Here is a 20,332-nt window from a genome sequence, read left to right as displayed (position 1 = left end):
CATATTTCACTTACAGTCACTCTGTTGGTCTGTTCAGAGGCTGCCAAAGGATGGGAGTCAAATAAGCACATATTAAAATAAATCCACTCTTCACCCAACCCACCCCTAAGGCTTAACTTACCATGTTAATAAGGAAACAAAACTTCAGTTTACTTCAGGTTCACCCTGTTCCCCCACTTTCCTAAAGAAGCGTGCCAAGGAGCTCAGTCAGCATTGCCGTTTATTTCTTCAGACCACCTCAACACCTGGACCGACGACTTAGGCCAGGTCTGGGTGGGATTTCTTTTTTTTTTTTTTTTTTTTTTTTTTTTTAGCTTCAATGGTGGTGGAAAGACTTAACTCAAGTCAAGGTCTTCTGCTGACATCTTATTCTAGCTTTCTGGCATTACAGCACCACTGTGGAAAATATATTTACTACCTGTTTTGGCATGCTACATTTACTGTGAAGTTATCAAACATTGTCTTGGTGGGTAAAAGAGTCTCCAAAACAGTTTATGATCACAGACATTAGGATAGTAGCCTTGCTTTAAAGATCCCGAACAAAGTAACTAACACATTTGTAACAACCCCACACACACACACCTTCAGTAACTTCTGATGCCTTATTATTATAAACCAGCCTTGACAGCTGTTGAACGCACACACCAAGAGTTTGTAGCTACACCCCGCCCATGGAAAAGAATACTGACGTTGGCCAGAATTTGAGAAATAATGATGGTAGGGTTGGATGTGTGGGTTGAAAACAGAGGTAGCCAGGGCAGATGTGGGAGAACAGAGGGCTACTCTCCTGCCACACATTCCCGTGAAACCTGGTGGAGAAGTTGGTGCTGAGTCAGGATGTCTGCAGGTTTTCTGCAGGGACCTGTCTCGAGCGGGAGCAGAGCTTAGTTGTCAGATCCCACCCAGGTTTATCATGACTTCAAACTCAAAGTCTGTACAGGAATAAAACCAGCTCTTATGGCGTCGGCCTGCTGATTCAGGAATAGCACATATGGCCATCAACCGCATATTTTTATGTAAATAAGCATTAACTGTCTGTCAGTTTAAACTTACAGAAATTAGAAAATGTAAAAATATCCTTTTGTGTTTATTGTGTGTTGTGCCATTTGTCTGAAAACCTTTTTTTTTCTTTTTACATGTTTTGTATAACTAGACATCAAATTCAGTTTCATAAAAATGTGTGAAACTTCTGTTATAAAAAATTACTGCATTTATTTCACTAGTTGTGTATCGAACCGCTTCAGTCTGACAACATATCCATGTGTGTCTATCGAAACATACATGCATGTATATATATCAGTGTTATTTGAGTTCAATTGAGTAAAAACATTCAATCATAAAGGAATCAAATCCATTTTCATGTAATAATCACACTCCACTCTATGAGGATGTTGGTACTGCTTGTATTTCATCAGGTATCTTGAATAAAGAAAACCTTTACAATCACCTGTTTGTACAGCCTTGTGTGTGTGTGTGTGTGTATGTGTGCATTTCAGTATTGGACTGGCTGCTGCTGTGTGAGGTCAAATACCACAGCGGAGTTAGCTCCTAATTTCCTCTGCACAGCCCATTTTCTCTCAAGCAGCCAGTGTTAAACTGAGTGACTTTAAGCTGAGCTGGATGATCTCGACCTGCATGCCTGCTGGAAAGACAAAGACTGACCTGGTTTTGCACAGGCACAAGTGACCGAGGGCCCTGACGAATGTTTGCCACCCCCTCTGTGTGTTTGGTTTGGTTGTTTTATCAGTATGTTGCATTTTCCTGTTTCAACACCTTATATATTTTCACATTTAGCCACTGATGCGGTTATGGAAATCTCATTTTAATAAACATTTCCTCAATTCTGTATACTGTCAATTATTTTTGCTTTGACCATTGGTAATGAAACACCAGGACAAAGGAAGACATCAAAGTGGTCAGGACCTCTCAACTTTGTGATGTCACAACAGACCAGTCCAGCCTTGCAGGATTTGCTTTCTCTGGGTGTTTTCTGGAAATCTGCTATATGTTTTGTACGCAGAAAGGCTCAGGTCCTCTCTTCTGATTGGCTCACTAACCCTGTAACTAGAGATCTAGAGAGGACCCTGGGAGAGTGAGACTGAGATGTTTAGGGGGGGAGGGTCTCAAACTACATTTGGCTCTGAAACCACAAATACACTACTACACACAAGTGAGTCCAAACTTTTGACTTGTATGTACATGTAATAATGTAATGCACGAGGCTCAGCAGAAGAAGCAGCTGCAGTCTTGAGAGCAAACAAGCTGCTGACTGTAGAAAAAGTCCAATGTCTAAAGACAGGGAAAGATAAATAACTGCAAGCAATGCAAATTACCTCTTCCTCCTTATGTGTCAGATTCTGTCTGTTGTCTGCTGAGACAATGCTCGCTCACAGAGAAGCAGCTTTTCCCCCCAAAAATACATTTGGACTCCTGCCAAAGCCTCAGACACACGTGCTTCGAAGCCAATGTTTGTCAGGTGAGCTTTTCACTGTCACTTTGTGGGGAGATTGGAAGGCTAAAATATTTGTCATTTTGTCGCATACACTCCAGGCTGGATCACCTCCTAAACGTCGTACGGCACATGAAAGGGATGCTTTGACTTTTTAAAAATGCATAAATGTGCTTTGCTACTGAGAATTGGATGGGAAGATGGACATAGATGAACATAGATTTCGGTTAATGCCACTTGCCCTTTTGGTTTAGTTTCATTTCGTTTATCTTCGTCTAACGGCTGGAATCAAGGGAACAAAGCTGGCCCTCCAAGAAACAAGTGACAACATTAGCCTACAACCACCGAAAGCTCTCTAATGAACACATTGAGGTGTTTACATAAACTGATAAATAAGGGACAACAGCATTAAATTGTTGTTTTATGGCAAACTATGCAGTAGATTATTTCTAAACTGGGTGGTTTATTACTTGTACATTCCTAAAAAATGATAAATGTGACAATTATCCCTTTTCATGTACTGGTTTCCAGAATGGTGCCAATCTTCTCATTATAAACATATTATAAAAGTGGACTATGTCTGTAAAGTACAGCCAGTTATGAAGAGCTTTACACTTTCATTTTATTTGATGACCATTAGTGGGCGACTCCACTGGTTGTCAAAAATAAATCAGATTGTATTGATGTCTATGGGAAAATGCACGACTTATCCCTTGATGGTGTTTGTCTTCATTATAACACAATGTAAATGATGGTTCCATTGTGAGGAAATAGACCAGAAAACTAGGGTGTCGTGAGATCATGTTTGTGATTGCGATTTGGCACTATAAAAGTAAAGTTGAATTGAATTGAAATGGAAAAACAGAGAATTTCATTGTTTTTTTACATCTGTAAATGATCACTGCGGCGTGCAAGTGCGACGTGCCTTGCTGAAGGGTAAACAGAGGGGAAAGTGTAAAACTGGTGTAAGTCTAAGTCATTTAGACAATTTCTCAATATGTACACAGGGTTTGCTTTCTTTTGTATTTACTCAATCAGCTTTACAAACCCAGGTCATATCAAGCCCATAAATGTGTTAACCAATTGTGGATAATAAATTCATATATAGCGTGACCAAGATTAATCAGCTGAGGTCCTGTACAAGCTGCATGTCAGAAAACTGATCCCACTGCAGCCGTGGAGGCCAAAGCTTGATCATAGCATCTGACTGAGAGAAAGGAACTGAAAATGCTGAGATGAAGGTGGGCCATTTTTCGTGACCCTGGGAACTTAACGCAACCTTCCCTTCTGAGAGCACTGACTTGGGACTTTGGGATGTGTTACTCAAGAGTCTGCTGTGTTTACAACACCAATAATGTGTTATTTCAAGGTGACACAACAATTTGATGTTCAAGTTTTCCAAGAATGTAACCACCAAATATCATTGGCAGCGTTTCCAGACATAGTGTTGGAGATTGATTAGTTTGTTGGTTATTTTCAAACATTAATTTTGCCTTGGATCTTCACCGGCTGGCTAGATGCGTGTCACAGTTCACCTGATTATACGTCAGAGGAGTCATCCATGTTTAATCTTTACCAACTAACATGATTGCATCACAGCATAATGGAAAAGTTCGGACTCTGGAAGAAGCTGCTGTTCTGAGTGATAGAAATGATGAATGTGATTAATAAAACGAAACCACTGACGTGGGCAGCTTAAAGAGGAGTCACATCTTTTCCTTAAACGTCAAAGTACAGTTTTGAAATGGATTCAGTGTTGGTCATTAAGGGTTATTGATCAACAGAAAATAATTTAAAATATGTCTGCTGCTAAAAATAAATAAGCATTCATTTATTCTATTTTAAGTGGTGGCTCCACAAAAGTAACGAGCCAGTAAATTTATTGATTTATGGTTAAATAAATCTTTGGCTCCAAGATTCATTAGCAGTTTGATGTTGACAAAAACTGCAAAATGAAGAAAATGTAACATTAATGTGACCCATCAATAATTTAAACTTGACCTTATACTGTTATTAATTCAAATTTGACTGGGCCTACTTAAGGGCCTCAACCTGAAACATTACAGTAGAAAAAAAAAAAGAAAAAAAATCAACTGCTGACTAAGACACTGAAAGAAGTCTGAAAACTAAGAAACATGTAGAAGACACCGAATATCTTACTGAGCACAGTAAAAAATGAACCCTCAGCTGGTATTTGTCAGGAGGGAGGTGAAACAGTGAAGGGTATGAAAGAAGGTTCTGTTTTTTGAATTCCAAACCAAATCTTTGTTTAAAAAAAAAAAAAACCAAAAACAAACAAAAAAAAAAAAAAAACAGTCTGTTGGCCGAACAAGAAACTGCACATCAGCAAAAACGCCATGTTTCTGTCAGTCTGCACGGCACGGCCAGGCCACATATTCTGTGGGGGAAAGAAAGGAAGAGAAAAAAAAAAAAAACACCTTTTCGAATAAGCTGCAGCTGTTTACACACAAATGTCCCCACACAAACAATCCATCTGTTTAAATGTTAAACCTTAAGAATATTTCAGCTCTTTATTCTTCCGTTAAAACAAAGTGAAGTGTGGCTCTTTCTAATTGACTGCGGCAGTGGCATTGGAGGTGAGCTGATGTATAGGAAAGAGTTTTCATGGAAAGAAAGAGCTGCAAATCTTGTAAATAAAACTACATTGGAACACATTCTAGATTTTTTTCAGAAATGTCTAAAACACATTGTTTTTCTGCTGATCCTGTTCGCAGCAACTCATCACTCAGTTCCTGCTGCCTCTCTGAACTGACAGCTGATCTCAATCTACTGCAGGTAAAACACTCACTATTCACTCAGTTTAATGTTCAGCAGTGTTCAAGTCAGCGTCCCGTCCTCAGTACAGTCCAGAGCTGAAGGCAGGAAAACTACTATTGACACGAGATTCAGCACTTTCACAGAGAAAGAAGAATATTTACGTTAAAATATGTAAAACCTTTCGTTTATTCAAATTTGTAACTATTGCCAAAGGGTCAGAAACGTAGAAAATCTAATATTTGTTCTGATCCCTTTACAGTCTTATCTGGATGATTGGTGGAAAACTGGTGGATAAAATATAAAAATGAGGATCTGTCATTTTGTACACAATCACAAGTCCAGGACGCTTGAGAGCCAGCCGTGGTCAAGTTTCTTCACTCTCCTCAGTTCCTTAACCTGGGCTTTTGTCAAAGTTGCAGTTTCTGTTGCCTGTCCACAGCGTGCCATTTCTGGGGGTCTCACAGCCCTGGATTCAATTTCCTCCTCCTCTGAATCTTCCTCTTTTTCACTCTCCATTTCCTCCTCAACATGTTTGGTTTCCTCCCTGAAGCCATGTGAACAAAAACAAAAAAAAAAAAGAAGGTTAGTGTGACTCTGCATTCTTTCAGCATTAAACAGGATCCATTCCCATGTGCTAGTTCTCAGTCTCAGTCTGCAGAATCACAGAGATTCAACTGTCAAAGATTCTGTGGTGTCATATTTTACACACACACACACACACACACACACACACACACACACAAAGGATCTGATGTTTCTGAATACTGACCTGGAGTCTGTGACAGAGATGAGCAGCGACTGTACAAACATGGAGCAGAGGAAGGAGGTGGAGGGAAGGATGTGTGCTGGGGTCTGCAGGAGCTATCAAAGAGATGAGGTTTCAGAAAGCAACAAAAACATGCCAACATTTAAATTGACTAAAAACTCTGACAGACGAACCCCTTCAATTCAACACTGAGTGAACATGAAGGGCCTATGGCAGGACTGTAAAGCCCCTGAGAAACATTAGTGACATAGTGGCCTCTGTCATACATGCAAAAATGAACTACTGACCTCCTTAATAGCGGCAGAGCCCTGTGGCAGAGGTGTTCTCTCTGCAGACAGACTGTCTTGTCCACTTTCCTGCTGCTGCTGTTGGCCACGATGTTTCCCAAGCAGCAGGTGGAATGGTGTCATGGCGATGCTGTCATCAATCACAAGCTTGGAAGGAGAAAAACAGGTAAACAGGTTTTGAGCTGTAAATCTACAGCACTGTTGTGTTAACTGGACAGACAGGGTTCACACTGGGGATACTTTGTGTTACCTCAGCCTGATTATAGGACAATAGAGTCAAAGTGCCGTCAGGCTTGTCTCACTACCTTCAAACACTATGAACAGGGCTTTCCCTTTACTTTCATTTCAGAAGTACAAGAAACTGCTGATTGATTTGAGTTTCGAAAACATCCTGGTTATGTAAAAGCTTGTGGCTCTTGAGCTGCAGGTCAGATGCTGAGCTGTTTTTGGTGCTCAGGTGAGTGTACCTGTTTGCTAGCAGCCATCTGCCTGGCCTCTTCTGCTTTGGTGGTGAAGGTCATGAGGTCCTGCAGGGAAGGCCAATTATCAGTCAGCAGCATGAACGCAGCAACACACAGAGCAAAGTGTTTTTTCTCTTCCTGTTACCAACCATCGACTAATATTACATGATAATAAGCATGACCATCAGGTGATATGATGGTGGAATAGTGAGTCACAAAACAGACTGCAGATTTGGTTTTATTTGAATTCACTTTTCCATCTCTTCATACATTTTAGCTCACTGTTTTTTTAAAATCAGTGTTCAGTGCTGTGGTTATGGACAGACAACTACAGACAAAAATTTTAATATCATACTGATGAGCTTCCACCTTTGTGTCATCAGTTTCTTTGTCCTGTTTCAACACAACAAAACTCCAAACATCATCAGTAGTAGGCCTCACTAATGCTCTGGTATCTGAACCCCCCCCCCCTCCCAGCAGGTCCAGCTTGGACAAAAGGTTATTTATCACCCCACCCCCCCTGTCAGTGCCAAACAGTCCAACCGTCTGTTCTCTGCTGTGAAGTTTACCATAAAACCTTTGAAAGTTTGGTGTTAGTGGGGTTTACCATGCACTGAGTGAGGAAGTATAGTTGTGAGTGGTTGAGCCACTGGCTGCTCTCTTCACAGCTGTCCAGCATCTCCTCCCTTGGGGCGAAGACAGCACGAGTGACATTCCCTGAACACACGGCCTTATGGGAATACAGTGGCCGAGGCTCATTGGGCTTAAACACAAATACTGAGACCAGAAAAGGAAGAAATTATTACATAGGAAATGTTCACAATAAACAACTCAGCTGAGCACTATAAAGAGTTAAAGCCCTGCAACCAACAATCTGATCAACATTATGAACATTCACTGTCGCCAAATATGGATTTCCAAATGTCCATCCACTGACTGACTTACTTTTAATAAATGGAAACTTTACAGAGGACTATTTGTTTAAATAAATTAAATAAATAAAATAAATTTAAATAACTTATCTATAAATATATTAATCAATTCTTGTAGAGTAAACAAATGTTCACTTTCGTTCATAGCTTTTGAGCTTCTAAAATGGGGAATGTTGGGAACACTGCTGACCTGATTTTAGTTGGAAATCTCTGTTTGTGTTGTACAATTGTGGAAACGGTCATACAAACAATCAGGGATGATCTCCCTGATTGGGCCTCATTGGCCTTTGAGTGCTGAAAGCAACATGAATAACAAACTGCAAACACCACTTCCCCTGCTGTCTTTGGTTGGAGCTGCTGTGCAATTAAATGTGTTATAATGCTACAACTGTTTTAATGTGGCATTTTGTGACGAACAAGCTGCAGATTAGAGAATCTGTTTCGTGTTTTACTGACTTGCACATACTCAGAATATAGATTCATGTAAAATCATAGCATTGAGAAATGGTTGGAGATTTACAAATTTAGTTTTTAGCTTACAGTCAGTGAATCCAGCCTGAGGGCAAAAAGCAGCCATGTTCTCAGACAGCGGGTCCGCCAACAGCAAGCTGGTGTTCATGGAGGTGCTCCACTCCACTGCCAGAGAGGATGGCAAACAGAGGGGTAGTTATTGTGTATTGAAAAAATTAATTACTTTCAATTAATGTAAATGTGTTGAAGGATGAACAGTGCAGGTCTCACAGGCACAGGTGAGGAGGTTCCAGCAGCAGAGCAAGTTATTTGCTGTGGTTCCAACCAGATACTTGGAGCAGCTTAGTTTCCCAAAACAAAGATCCCTGTAAGGGGGGAGGGGGGGGGGGGGGGGGGGGGGGGGGGGGGGGGGAAGAAAAAAAAAAAGTTGTTTCGTTTTTCCTGCTCCTGTAAAGAATCCCAAGTGCACCCACGACTCCTCCCCCCAGCTGCCCAGCTCCACACACTACATATTTCCTAGGATTAGTTTTTGAAGACTTTCTGGTTTGCGGAGTTTATATGGAAGCATGTAAGCAGTGAGCAGCACCAAGAATCAATATGACCTGTTGATGCAGCTGTATGAAGACCATTTAAGGCTCCCTAACAAAACCTGCAAAAATTAATGATTAATCACAACTCCTGTTAGGTTGGTGGTTTCTGTTTCATGTATGAACAGAGACACTTATTAGCAAAATTACATATAAAGAGCTGGTGAAGGCTTGAGGTGAAACAATTTGACCCAGCTCCACATATCCATAGGTGGTAGTTATGTAAGGGGCACTGGGCAGCTGTTAAAACAGCTGACCATTAACATCTTCCAATCCCACATTTGAACTTCAAGGTCTTTTTACTCACAACCAGCTCCCAAATTACACAGAATACATCTGCACATTGGAAAAGGTTTTCTGATTGAACAGTCGGTTACACATAGTTCAGCTTGGAGACCTAGAAGAGGAAAAACAAATAGAAGTCTGCCACGAATAAAAGAAAAGCCCCTTTCCTACACTGCCCATCTTTAACTGAAGTCTCCTTTATGCTGTGTTCATCTCTGATGGCTCCTTCATTCCAAAATAAATTGCAAGTCACCTGCCTTGTGTTTTTCTTGCAGTTTTACTAAAGGCCAGCTCAGCACTTTGGGTTTATTTCCAAAAAGTGGTACAGAAACTTATGACAGCGCTTATGGGTCCTCATTGATCTGCCAATATTAGCTATAAAAATGTTGTGAAACCTTTTGCCTGTCCGCGTGTTCAGCAGCTGAGAGACAACACTTGTTTAGCTCAGGCAGTTGCATTTCCTTTCTGCTGTGATAAACAGCTCTTTGGACCTCTGCCCATGTTAAGGAGCTAATTTAGCTGCTCAACAACGTCCGCCACTGAGGAGCCTCCACTGCAGGCAGTCAGTCTGTCTGACCAACTCAACTTCATCGTCATGAGACTTTTCTCCACTTTTATTATCTAAAACTAACACAAAGAGCAATAACACACGTTTCTGAAAAATAGTAACCCCTTTCGTCAGGTTTGAGCAACTTTTGCTACAATGACCGGCTATCAGAAGCTATCACTTATGAACACCTCACCAATCCTTTGCAATCAGACATTCACAGTTCCTGCTGATCTCTCAGCTGTATCTTCAAGCTTTCAAGCTCCTGTTCTGGGGCCTCATTTATAAAACTGTTCATAGGACATAGGACTGATTTGATTTGCTTTACCTGCAGATTCGCTGAACTGCACTGTTTGACTAAAAAACTTAAAAAACTATATTAATAAGCAGATGTGCAGGCGTGCCTACTGGTTAATCAAACCAGTAGTTCAAGTAGTGACATTTAACACCCAGCTCTACTGAATTTGTGGGTACACACACACACACACATATATACACTGACCTGATCGCCCCAGGTGGCTGCGAGAGCGTTGTCAGGAGTTCCCAAGAGGAAGGGCTCCACACAGTCACCACCTCCTGAAAGCTGACTGCCAACAAAGAACCATCAGCTGAGAAGGTGCAGCACTCAGGTACCAGGCTGTGATAGGCTCCAACAAAATCACATGACCAGGAAGGACCGTCATCTGCCCGGCCATTCAAGAGGAAGGAGCAAGACGGACAGACACAGTGTTAGATTAGGGAGAGACACCACAAGCTGACAGAAACCTTTAACTCAACTGATGTGCCAGTAAAGTACAAGGGTAGAGCCACACCAACAAAATGGTTTTACTGCCAGTTATGTCTGACACCAAAATTGGGTCAAACTAGTGTTATTTAAACCACTTTGGACAGTGTATCCACTGCATGACAGTGAAAGATAAACTAAATGCATTTCAATTTTCCAGAGGTCCTTTGTTCTGTCTGGCCTCAGGTTGTATATAATTTAAGCTAATTTACAGCTGCCTCACTCTTCCTTATGATGGTGGTTGTCAACAACATGCTGTGCAATAACAGTGGGTTAATAACAGATACTTTATTATGATTAAAAAGTCTGAAGCGAGAGTTTAGTTGATCTTTGCATTGTGAAAAATTATGGTTGCCATATATGTGCTTGATTTATACCATTTACTTGCATTTTAATGAAATTTATCTGAATAGTTGCTCCAGTTCTGAATATTTGCCCATTAAAGTAACACAGAGGCCACGTATCAAGTGACATGGCTGTAAATATGTATTGTGCAACTATCCCTAACACATGACACATACTGGATGGACGGACAGACGGGTTGCGTTATGCTGCTGTGAAGCCCCCCTGAATTCTGACTCACAGGTCTTCATTTGTTTTGAGTTAATGTTGATACTGATTAAATTTTTAAGTTACGGCGTTGTATCAGGTTATGACGTCTTAAATTTGTTGCCCATGTCAACATTGGCTCAGCGATAGTGATGCATGTAACAATGATATACAATGATCAGTTTGGCAGAGCTGAAGGGGGGTGGTGATTTTTGTGAGAGACATGGTAGCCCTAACCCTAGCTCTATTGCATTCCCTGCTTTATTGTCTATTTTTCACTAGATGGGTCCATCATTTAAAAAGTTAACATGGTGTATTGAAGAAGATTTGAAACTATAAACCCATTAGGAAAAGATTTACTGAGCTAATAAATAATAAATCAAGTGGGAAGTTGGACCATTTTCCCATTGACCTCAATACAATCTGACTTCTTTAACAACCGGTGGCATCCCCCCTAATGGTCTACAGATAAAATGGCACTTGAGGAGACTAAGCTTTGAATTTGCATTTCAGTCCCAGAGTCAACATCCACTTTAAAATACAGTCAATGGTTTAAAGAGCTACAGGTTAAATTCCCTCATCCGAGCGATGACGAGTTGCACTTGCTCTTCAATGAGCATTGACTTTTGAAGGAGACATAATTCTTGAATGAAAACTTGGAGAGGCAGACCAACAGCCATAAAAGTCAAAGCCTACGACAGTACTAAAAAGAGGATAGCAAATATGAGCATAGGTAGAAAAACAGCCAACCTCTGCCTTTTGGTAGAATGGCACGTCAGAAACAAAGCCTAAATACTTACCCTCTGTGTGGGCTGGTGTGGCCAGCTGCCAGGCTTTGAAGTGTCCATCTTTGCTGGTGGAAACCAGCATGGTGGTCTGGCTGTCAGTGGACTGGCAAAAGCACATGGCTGTAATCCGGGCCTCGTGGGGGGCCGAGATGGTTGTGTTGAGCACAAAACTGCAATTTATTCAAGGAGCATGTCACAGGGTGGTGGTAAAGGATCGAGGGAAAAAAAGAAAAATTATAATCAAAGCTTTGATAAGACAAAACCACTGGACTGAACTAAAAACTCGCTTTTAGGTCAGCCTACTCCTGGATTACACTGATAATTAGGAACATGGAAATCACGAAACATCTGTACCTCTGTGATTGTTCATCAAACATCCAAAGTTTTAAATTAAGCTCCAGTTCAGCATCCTTCTGTTTTCTTTCTTCAACAGAAGCCAGCCAGTTTCCAGAGGCAGTGAAAGCTGCCTTGACCACCTCAAACTGCTGCAGGCCTGACTGATGAATGTACTCTTGCTGCACAATGTCCAGCTGTACAAAAAAATGTACAAGATGTTTTCATTCTTTGTTAGGGCTGTCGCTATTGAATATTTTAATAATCGAGTATTCTACTGAAAATTCCATCATTATTCGAGTCTTCATCTAGTTCCAGAGCGATTATAAATATACATGAGAAAATAAGACATTTCACAATTTTATGAACAATTGCTTTCCTTTTTTAGACAATCAACATTTATCTTCATCACTTTCGTCGTCACCACGTCTTTCCTCCACAGAGACAGAGGACATTGAAGCCCCGCCCACACCGAAGGGGAAAACAATCAAGAGCTCGCCATTGACTTTGTGGTGTCTAGTAACACTCCGTATGCCGGCAAACACAAACAAATACCCAAAAGCTGTTGTGTGGTAGGGTAGTCTACTAACACGGTAAAGAACCCTGATCTACGTTTTTAGAAGCTGCCGAACAGAAGAAAATTAGTCTTTAAAACGAGAGAAGTGGATACAGGCAGTGAGACGAGAGGCACCTCAGCCCTGAAGACCGAGCTGTCAGAGTCGGATAGTTTATGGTGGAACGCAACTTGGATCCATTGAATTAAGAAAAGCGTTGTCGGCATCCAAAGATCTGTAATTTCTCATTGTTGTGCGAGTGTATATTCCGAACAAAAAGTAAGATAAATAAACAATTAGCTCACTGGACACTTTTCTCATGCCAAGCTTTTATTAGAATATTTTGTAACAAAGGGATGTAATGTTGAATTTTATAAAGCTGCATTCATTACTTAAGTTAACGTTGCTGAACTGGCAAGGCTAACTGCAGGAGCTGAAGCTAACCAAGGCTACCGTACACCCACCAACTATGTTTTAACCCCATAAAGTGGGGCAGATTTGAAACGTTTAGGTTATAGGAAGCTATTTTAAAACGATGATGTCGTTGTGTGGATGTAACCTAACTTATGCAGCACTTGATTTTTAAATCGCTATTAGGTTAAATGATGAAACCATAAAGCAGCCAACTCTGACTGCCCAGTTTTTAAAGCTGATGTGTAGTCGTCATCTTACTGCCTGTATCTACTGCTATCGTCTTCAAGGCTAACGTACCCTGTCAGTAGTGCACTATCACACAGCAGCTTTTGGGCATTTGTTTGTGTTTGCTGGCACACGGAGAGTGACAAGAGACACCTGTAGTCCGGGCTAAATGCCACGCTCTGAAAAAAATTTAGCACTTCCTCGAGGCAGAGGAAGTTCCTTGATCATTTTGTGTAGTCGACGTACTCGAATTAATCGAGGAATTGTTTCAGCCCTACTTAGAATTTAGTTTTCCAGAGTAAGTCTAACTAATGTGTAACTTGCAATATTAAATGAACCTGTGGATTCATATTTACGTCTGCTGACATTCTGGACTTGGTCTGTACTTCAGATAGGTCTTTCTGAAATACTTCTAACCACATTTATTATGTTTTTGGAGCTAAAACAGCGTTACATCAATAAAAAAAAACCCCACACCCCCTTGATCTGTGTGGGTGTGATACTCTAAGCTTTATGAAGATGATTGCTTACATTGAACAGCAGCTTGTCTCTTTGAAGGGAGTAAAACTGCAGGTGGCCTGGTTTGCCATTCAACACCATGGCTTTGCTCCGTGGGTCCACCATCAAGTCAGTGCTGAGACTTTCTCCTGAACCACAAGGAAAAGAAGTAATGATCAGCTGCAGGCAGGTTCTTTTTGAATTAATGTAAAAGAGGAAAGGTATGCCTTTAAAGATGTCCTCATACATAATATCCAAGATGTAATGTAACACATGGTATTATTGTTAAGGAGCTATTTCTAAGCAGGGAAGGGCCGGGAAGCTCTTATAAACAGCTTCACCCATTGTAGTGTGAGGTAATAGTAAAGCCTTCGAGCAGAACTTCATTCTCAGGGAAGACGGGATCCTACAGTGGTTCTGGAAACTGATGAGGCAAATTGGGACTAGCTAGCTAAGAAGAGATGTGGTAGAAATGGGGTTACTTTCCAACACTGCAGGCAGCTCTTGGTGAGAGATGTAATGAAGTTGATAACATATGGCAATACTAACATTAGCTACAAAGCTATTAAAAAACATGCACTTTAATGTGACATTAAAGACTTGGTAACAAGATAGAAAAATGCCAATTTTCATTCCACTGACAGTGACCTGCTATATCACGGTGGTGATGGTGACACTTATGTTTGTTTTTTTCTTTTTGAAGCTCTCCCCAGAGGCCTCTTTGAGGTCCTTAATTTCTCATGTTAATTTCTCTGCTGTGTTGGGTTGCTAATGACAAATTTAGTTTGAAACAGAGGAATGCGCTCTTTTTGTTTTTACGTCAGTAACTTAGGTGTCTTAATGTCTTCTAAAATGGTCAAGAGTTTCCACAGAAGGAAGACTAACCAGTGTGCATTCTGTTATCGCATCGAGTGTGTACTCACCTTTGACCAGACCTTGGATGATAGCTGATACTTTTACACAGCTCTGGATGATAGTGATCTCTAGAACAAGGAAGAGAAAGGGGTCAGTTGTCTATTATTGATAAAGCTGCAGTCATTTTTGCCATTTGCGTTACTTTCAGTCAATGGCACACATGTGCGCTATTAGCAACAATGACCTTCCAAAATCAGTGTTCAAATCCACAATCTTTTGCTGTGGCACAACTACACAACTACTCAATGTCACCTGAATGCGTAATGCTGATAAAAGCTCCTTACTGTTGTCACTGTGGGAGGTACAGAACAGCGCTCCATCAGGGGAGACAACAATGTGTGTGATAGCAGCACCCAAACGGGGTAGGAAGTCCTTCTGGCTTTCCTGGTTATATCGCCACTGAACAAGCACTGACTCCACACCTCCACTCAGCAGGTTGGTGCCTGATAACACAAACCAGAAATAGATACAGAAGCAGGGTGAAGTAAGTGCTATCTTTCTGTTCAATAAACACATGCAGATTTATGTGGAAAATGAAAAAAAAAAAAAAAAATTTATATTATATATTATATAATATATATATATATATATATATATATATGATGAACAAAAAGGAACAAAAGGTCAGTCAAAAAATGGCATGTGTACCTTCTGGAGTGAAACACAGTGAGCTGACAACACTGTGGTGCCAGTGCAGAGTGGAGTAAGTGTACTCCTTCTTGTGGCTGAAGTTTCTCCTGAAAGGATTAACAATGTCATCAGACTCTCCTGCAACTAAGAAGCTGAGTTTGTACTAACACTGCACTGAGGCAGTGTTAGTACTATGCACAGTGGCATAGTGTTTAGCACTGTTGCTAATAAGAAGGACGCGGGCTTGGTTTGCATGTTCTCCCTGTGCGGGTTTCCTCCGGGTACTCTGGTTTCCTCCCACTGTCCAAAGACATATTTATGTTAAATGATGACTCTAAATTTCCCATAGGTCTGAGCAGGAGTGGGTGTCTGTCTGTGTGTGTTGGCCCTGCGCCGGACTGGCTAACTGTGCAGGGTGTACCCCTCTCACCCAATGTGAACTGGGATTGGCTCCAGCAGCCCCTGGGTCTCATAAATAGATAAGCGGTAAAAAACGAGTCAGTGAATGAGACTGCACCAAAGGACTGAAAAGCTGCTTTGTAAAGAAATTGCATTCATTTTTAGTAGAATAAAATATCAGCAAAATACTCAGGAAAAAAAATATTTGAGTGGCAGATGTTTTGTCTAAATAATTGTTCAAAGCTATGAACACATTGGCTGGGGTGCATGTTTCAAGGCCACATTGTTACTTCACTAACCACAAACGAATTTTTCCATCTTCATGTCCAGTGGCAATGCAGTCATCTTGTGGGTGTGAGGCAACACATGTGAACGTGTTCTTCCGTCCTTTCTTGTTGTTTTCTTTGAGGGAAAATCTAGAAACCCACACAAAGATGGATGACAGATGACATTAAACATGTCATGTCTTTGTGGACATGATGGTTATTACGATTTATGACCGCTGTCACACGTAGCCTCTCTTGGAATTCTAATTAACCATTTTTGCGCTGGCTCACCTGTATGACTTCTGCTTCTTGAAAAAATACACCTCAAGCTGCAGGCCTTTAGCCGAAACAATATACTCCCCCTATGAGGAAGGAAACATTTGGTGATTATCACATAAGTGAGACCACGATTTAACAAGGCTGCCCATTGCCATTTCAAAACAGGCAATGGTCTATCAACTATCCATTCTGTCCTTATGTTATTTTTCTAAATGTATATATTTTATTCGGCTTTGCTAGAGTTTCAGCTCTCATTGCAAATAAATAAGATTATCAACTCAATTTAACACTGCACGGCAATGGAAGTTCTGATTAAGTCAAGAATCTTTCAATCAATGTGTCTCTAACACCCAAGTAAACTAACTAAGCAGGGATATTGGCTTTTGAAATGCAACAGTTAAAAGAAGTGTGATGGTGGCAACAGCAGTAATGCGTACCCCTCTACCAAAGGCAATGGCTGCTGGGTTGGAGCTGACATCACTAAGCACAGCAGAGAGCTCTCGGGCCTCCACCAGCCGATCTCCACTCTGTGGCAGATGTACTGCAACCAGCTGAAAGAGCTCTGCACACACACACGTACACACACACACACACGCCTTACCCACTGACCTCCACTGACATACATTGAAATTGTTAAAGGCCCCATGACAAAGATTTTCTGGCACCTCCCTCAGGTAGAATTACAAACAGATAACAGTAGAAATTTGTGCATGCAGATTTTTCTAAAAAACAACAATAAAATAAAAAAAATAAAAAAAAAAACTTTCTTCAATTTAAAAATATAATTGGCAAAACAAGCTTTTTTTTTTTTTTTTTAGCTTTTTAAAAACAATGAGAGCAGCTCTCCAGTTTCCATAGCCTCATTACGGACATTCCTCATCTCTCTGTCTCATGTCTGTCTCAAATGCAACAAGGTTTGGGTTCAGCCTCATGTCAGTAACATTAAAATTATCCACTGGCATTTTTTTTCCAGTCAAAACGCTTTGATTATCTAAGTGATGTCAAGATCACTTATGTGAAAAATGTCATCATAATTAGACAAGATTTCAAACCTACCAGATTTTTTCTCACTCAGTGTTGAGATAACAATAAAAATAACTCTTTCATGGTTCGGAGATGCATGGATGGAGTAAATGGGGTATCCGATGGCATACGTCTGGAAAAGATCACATTGCTGTTACTCATATAGGTCAGACAAAACATGACACTGACCCTTTCTCAAGCTGATCCCAATCAATTTGTGCTACACTACTGTGTCACTGCATGTTAACAGACTCTTGTAGCTTTGGACGGTTCTCCGAACAAAGATGCTGGGTTGTAAATATACAGTCAAACTGAGGTTCAGAGCAATTCAGAGACAAAGTGGACTAGATGTGCTGTATTGGGATGAGCTGCAAAAACTGGGTGAGGGGGGGGGGGGGGAAGGTGTACCTTAATAAGGATCCCATCTGTGAAGTCCCAAAGTCTGACGGTGCCATCTGCTGAGCAGGAGTAGGCCTGCAACAAAACAGGACCAGCAATTAAAGCTGCAACATGTTTTATTAGACCAACAGTTAGCAAGGAAATTAACTTTGTTGCAGTTAGAGGCCTGATGCCTAGATGCAATGGTTGGGGTTGATATTGTGATTGCAATACATGTTAATTTGGAATAATAGTTTTTTATGACGATGATGCAATTTTTTCTGGGTACCAAACAAGAAAGTTACCTTATGTCCAGATTTAGAGTTGAAAATATTATCCAAATAATCAATAAAGCGATTACTATCAATGGCCATTAGACATTCATTAATAAGCAATTAAAAAGGATAAAAGTCTTGTTTTTCCTGTCGCAATATGCTGCTATTCTCTGTTTCATATAATTGAAAGTTTCTAAATTTGGGTATGGGGGCATTTCTCAGAAAGTGAAAATATTTTCAAACAAGAAAAAAAGAATTGATCAAAACACAGGACAAATGAATCGGCACAAGTTAAGTCCTTTTGTCCCACGAAACTTTGTGGGACAAAGTTTTGTGGGGCTTGGCTGTTGTCAAATCCACTACTGATCACAGCGTAGCTACTTCGATATCGGTAAGATCCAAATTTTCGTTGACACACACGCATATATGTATGAGCTACTTCTGCCTTTTAACGCTAGAGAGAAGATGTCTTGGTGCTCATTCATCGGCAGAGGATGCAGAGCTCCTCTCTCGGTAAACAAAAAGCGGTAAGGTGGCATGGATGAACCTGCAGGTGGTTGGAGGGTCTGAGCAGAACTCCCGTCACCAGGCCGGTGTGTCCCCGCAGGTCGTGGATACATTCCTCCGTGGAAGTGCTGAACACCTTCACACACTCCCCAGAGGCGCACAGCAGCAGTCTGCAGTGAATAAAAAAAGAGGTCTTATGAACTAAACAAATAACGCTTCCCGGTCAGAAGACGCCCGTGTTTTTGTTGGCGTGTTGTGCGTTTCAAACTGCCGGTACAGGCGGGAAGAACTAGAGATACTTTTCTGTGAACCGCAGCATGAATATTAGGTGCTAGCAACGAGCTTGCTAATGCTAACCACGGCGTTAGCTAAGTGGTTAATAAACACAAAAAAGGCCCGGGAATCACTCCCGGCTGTTAAACACTGCAGTCGGATTGACAAAACGCACTAACCTTGAGTCGCTGCTAATGACAGGCTCCCTGGAATTTATTTTACTGCCGCCTCGGTGAACCACGCGGATATCCCCGTGTTCAACCATGTTTTTACCGAAGTTACCTTTCACCTCTGAGCTTTGACCTTCCCCTCGGAGATGTTCGGGCACTTTTCTGCCCCCTGCTGGATAGGAGTGCAGCTGTAGAATCGGAATGGCTTAATTGATCCCCGGGAGGAAATTGTTTGCTTCACATGTACTCCGGACAGGAAGTTCAAGGTAGAACATTCGGGCAGCAGAGCAAGTGGAGGAGCAGCTGTCTCAGGGGAGTGAGGCATGCCTGGTGGCCTGCAGGGAGATCACAGATAACAGTTGAGACTGTTTTTTGTTCAGGAACACTTATGAAATATGACAATTTGCGGTCTATAGAAGGGGAGATTTTTTTTGTAAAAAAAAAAGTAGTTTACATGAATGTGGTAGCTGTATTAAGACATAATATCTACCGCACCGCATAATCCTGGAGAAGGGCAATATGTCCATGAAGGTTCTGAGTCATCCAAGTCATCTTGATTTCTCTAAGTGGACATAGATGGCCTCTAAATGTACCACTCTGAGTTAAAAACCGGGTTTCCCGCGCTGACCCTCAGAAGTGAAGAAGCCTTTTGGGTGAGAAGCAAAAGGTCAAACAAATGAAAGAATTCCAGTTGCTCCCTCTAAACACTCCAAGAACAATGCTGGAGGATTTTTTTTTTTTAAACGTTGTCAATATTGATGCTGTATGGTAAAGAGTGAGAACCTAGGTCTAAATACTTACTACTTACTACTCAAATCAGATTTATTTGTATAGCGCCAAATCATAACAAAGTTACAACAAGGCACTTTACATATGGAGCAGGTCTAGACCAAACTCTTTGTAAAATTATTTAAAATGACCCAACAGATCCCCTGATGGGCAAGCACTTGGCAAGGAAAAGGGGAGGGGCAAGCAAGAGAGGGAGATATTCAATGCAGGTGTAGGCAGGAACATGATGCTGCATGGAGTTCATGGAGATGATGCTGTAGTGTGGAATTCATGGGGATAAGTGAGCAGCAGGCGTTACAGGTACATGGGATGGCAATGAGTCGCCACCTGCAGGATGAAGACAGGGAGAGAGCGGAGAGGAGCTGGGAGAGATAGAGACTTCAGGAGAACATGGTTAGCGAATGCAGTACACATGCTTAGAGCTGGGAGAAACAGGGATTTCTAAGAAGCAAAGAAGCATGGTTATTGTCAGCGCATGGGGTGGGGGTGTTGGGGGGAGATGCTCAGTCCTTCCCCCAGCAGCCTAGGCCTATAACAGCATAGCTAAAGAGTAAATGGACTTTTAACTTTTTAACTATAAGCTCTGTCATACAGAAATGTTTTAAGCCTGGTCTTGAAAGTTGCTAATATTTTGCTACTATTAATATACTAAATATGCAAATGCAGGACAAGCTTATGTGCGGTTTGTTAAAGTATGGTGTTACACCCTAGTTTCCTGTT

At 41.2% G+C, this 20,332-nt stretch overlaps 1 protein-coding gene across 1 annotated transcript; it reads right to left on the bottom strand.

The window, feature by feature from the left end:
- Positions 1-4,878: 4,878 nt before the first annotated feature.
- wdr75 (WD repeat domain 75) lies at positions 4,879-18,930 on the bottom strand. Its single transcript, XM_029530353.1, has 21 exons — positions 18,833-18,930; positions 18,421-18,550; positions 17,629-17,694; positions 17,254-17,353; positions 16,635-16,759; positions 16,210-16,280; positions 15,952-16,068; positions 15,272-15,360; positions 14,908-15,066; positions 14,632-14,691; positions 13,742-13,857; positions 12,039-12,214; positions 11,697-11,854; positions 10,066-10,246; positions 8,415-8,509; positions 8,214-8,309; positions 7,349-7,518; positions 6,748-6,807; positions 6,281-6,427; positions 5,997-6,088; positions 4,879-5,771 (listed from the first exon to the last, which is right to left on the bottom strand). The coding sequence occupies exons 1-21, from the start codon at positions 18,916-18,918 to the stop codon at positions 5,558-5,560; spliced, it is 2,508 nt and encodes an 835-aa protein (XP_029386213.1). The 5' UTR covers positions 18,919-18,930; the 3' UTR covers positions 4,879-5,557.
- Positions 18,931-20,332: the final 1,402 nt, after the last annotated feature.

Source organism: Echeneis naucrates, chromosome 21 (assembly GCF_900963305.1).
Source record: "Echeneis naucrates chromosome 21, fEcheNa1.1, whole genome shotgun sequence".
Lineage (NCBI taxonomy): Eukaryota > Metazoa > Chordata > Actinopteri > Carangiformes > Echeneidae > Echeneis > Echeneis naucrates.
Note: the sequence above shows the minus strand (reverse complement) of the source record. Positions and strands in the feature narration are given on the sequence as shown.

What these genes read in the sequence shown, in the direction of transcription:
- wdr75 (XM_029530353.1), bottom strand. Translation starts at nt 18,918, where the DNA reads ATGGTTGAACACGGGGATATCCGCGTGGTTCACCGAGGCGGCAGTAAA. An exon ending in CAGATGGGATCCTTATTAAG is followed by an intron (nt 17,354 to 17,628) that starts GTACACCTTCCC and finishes GATCTTTTCCAG; the next exon opens with ACGTATGCCATCGGATACCC. An exon ending in GATGGAAAAATTCGTTTGTG is followed by an intron (nt 15,361 to 15,951) that starts GTTAGTGAAGTA and finishes TAATCCTTTCAG; the next exon opens with GAGAAACTTCAGCCACAAGA.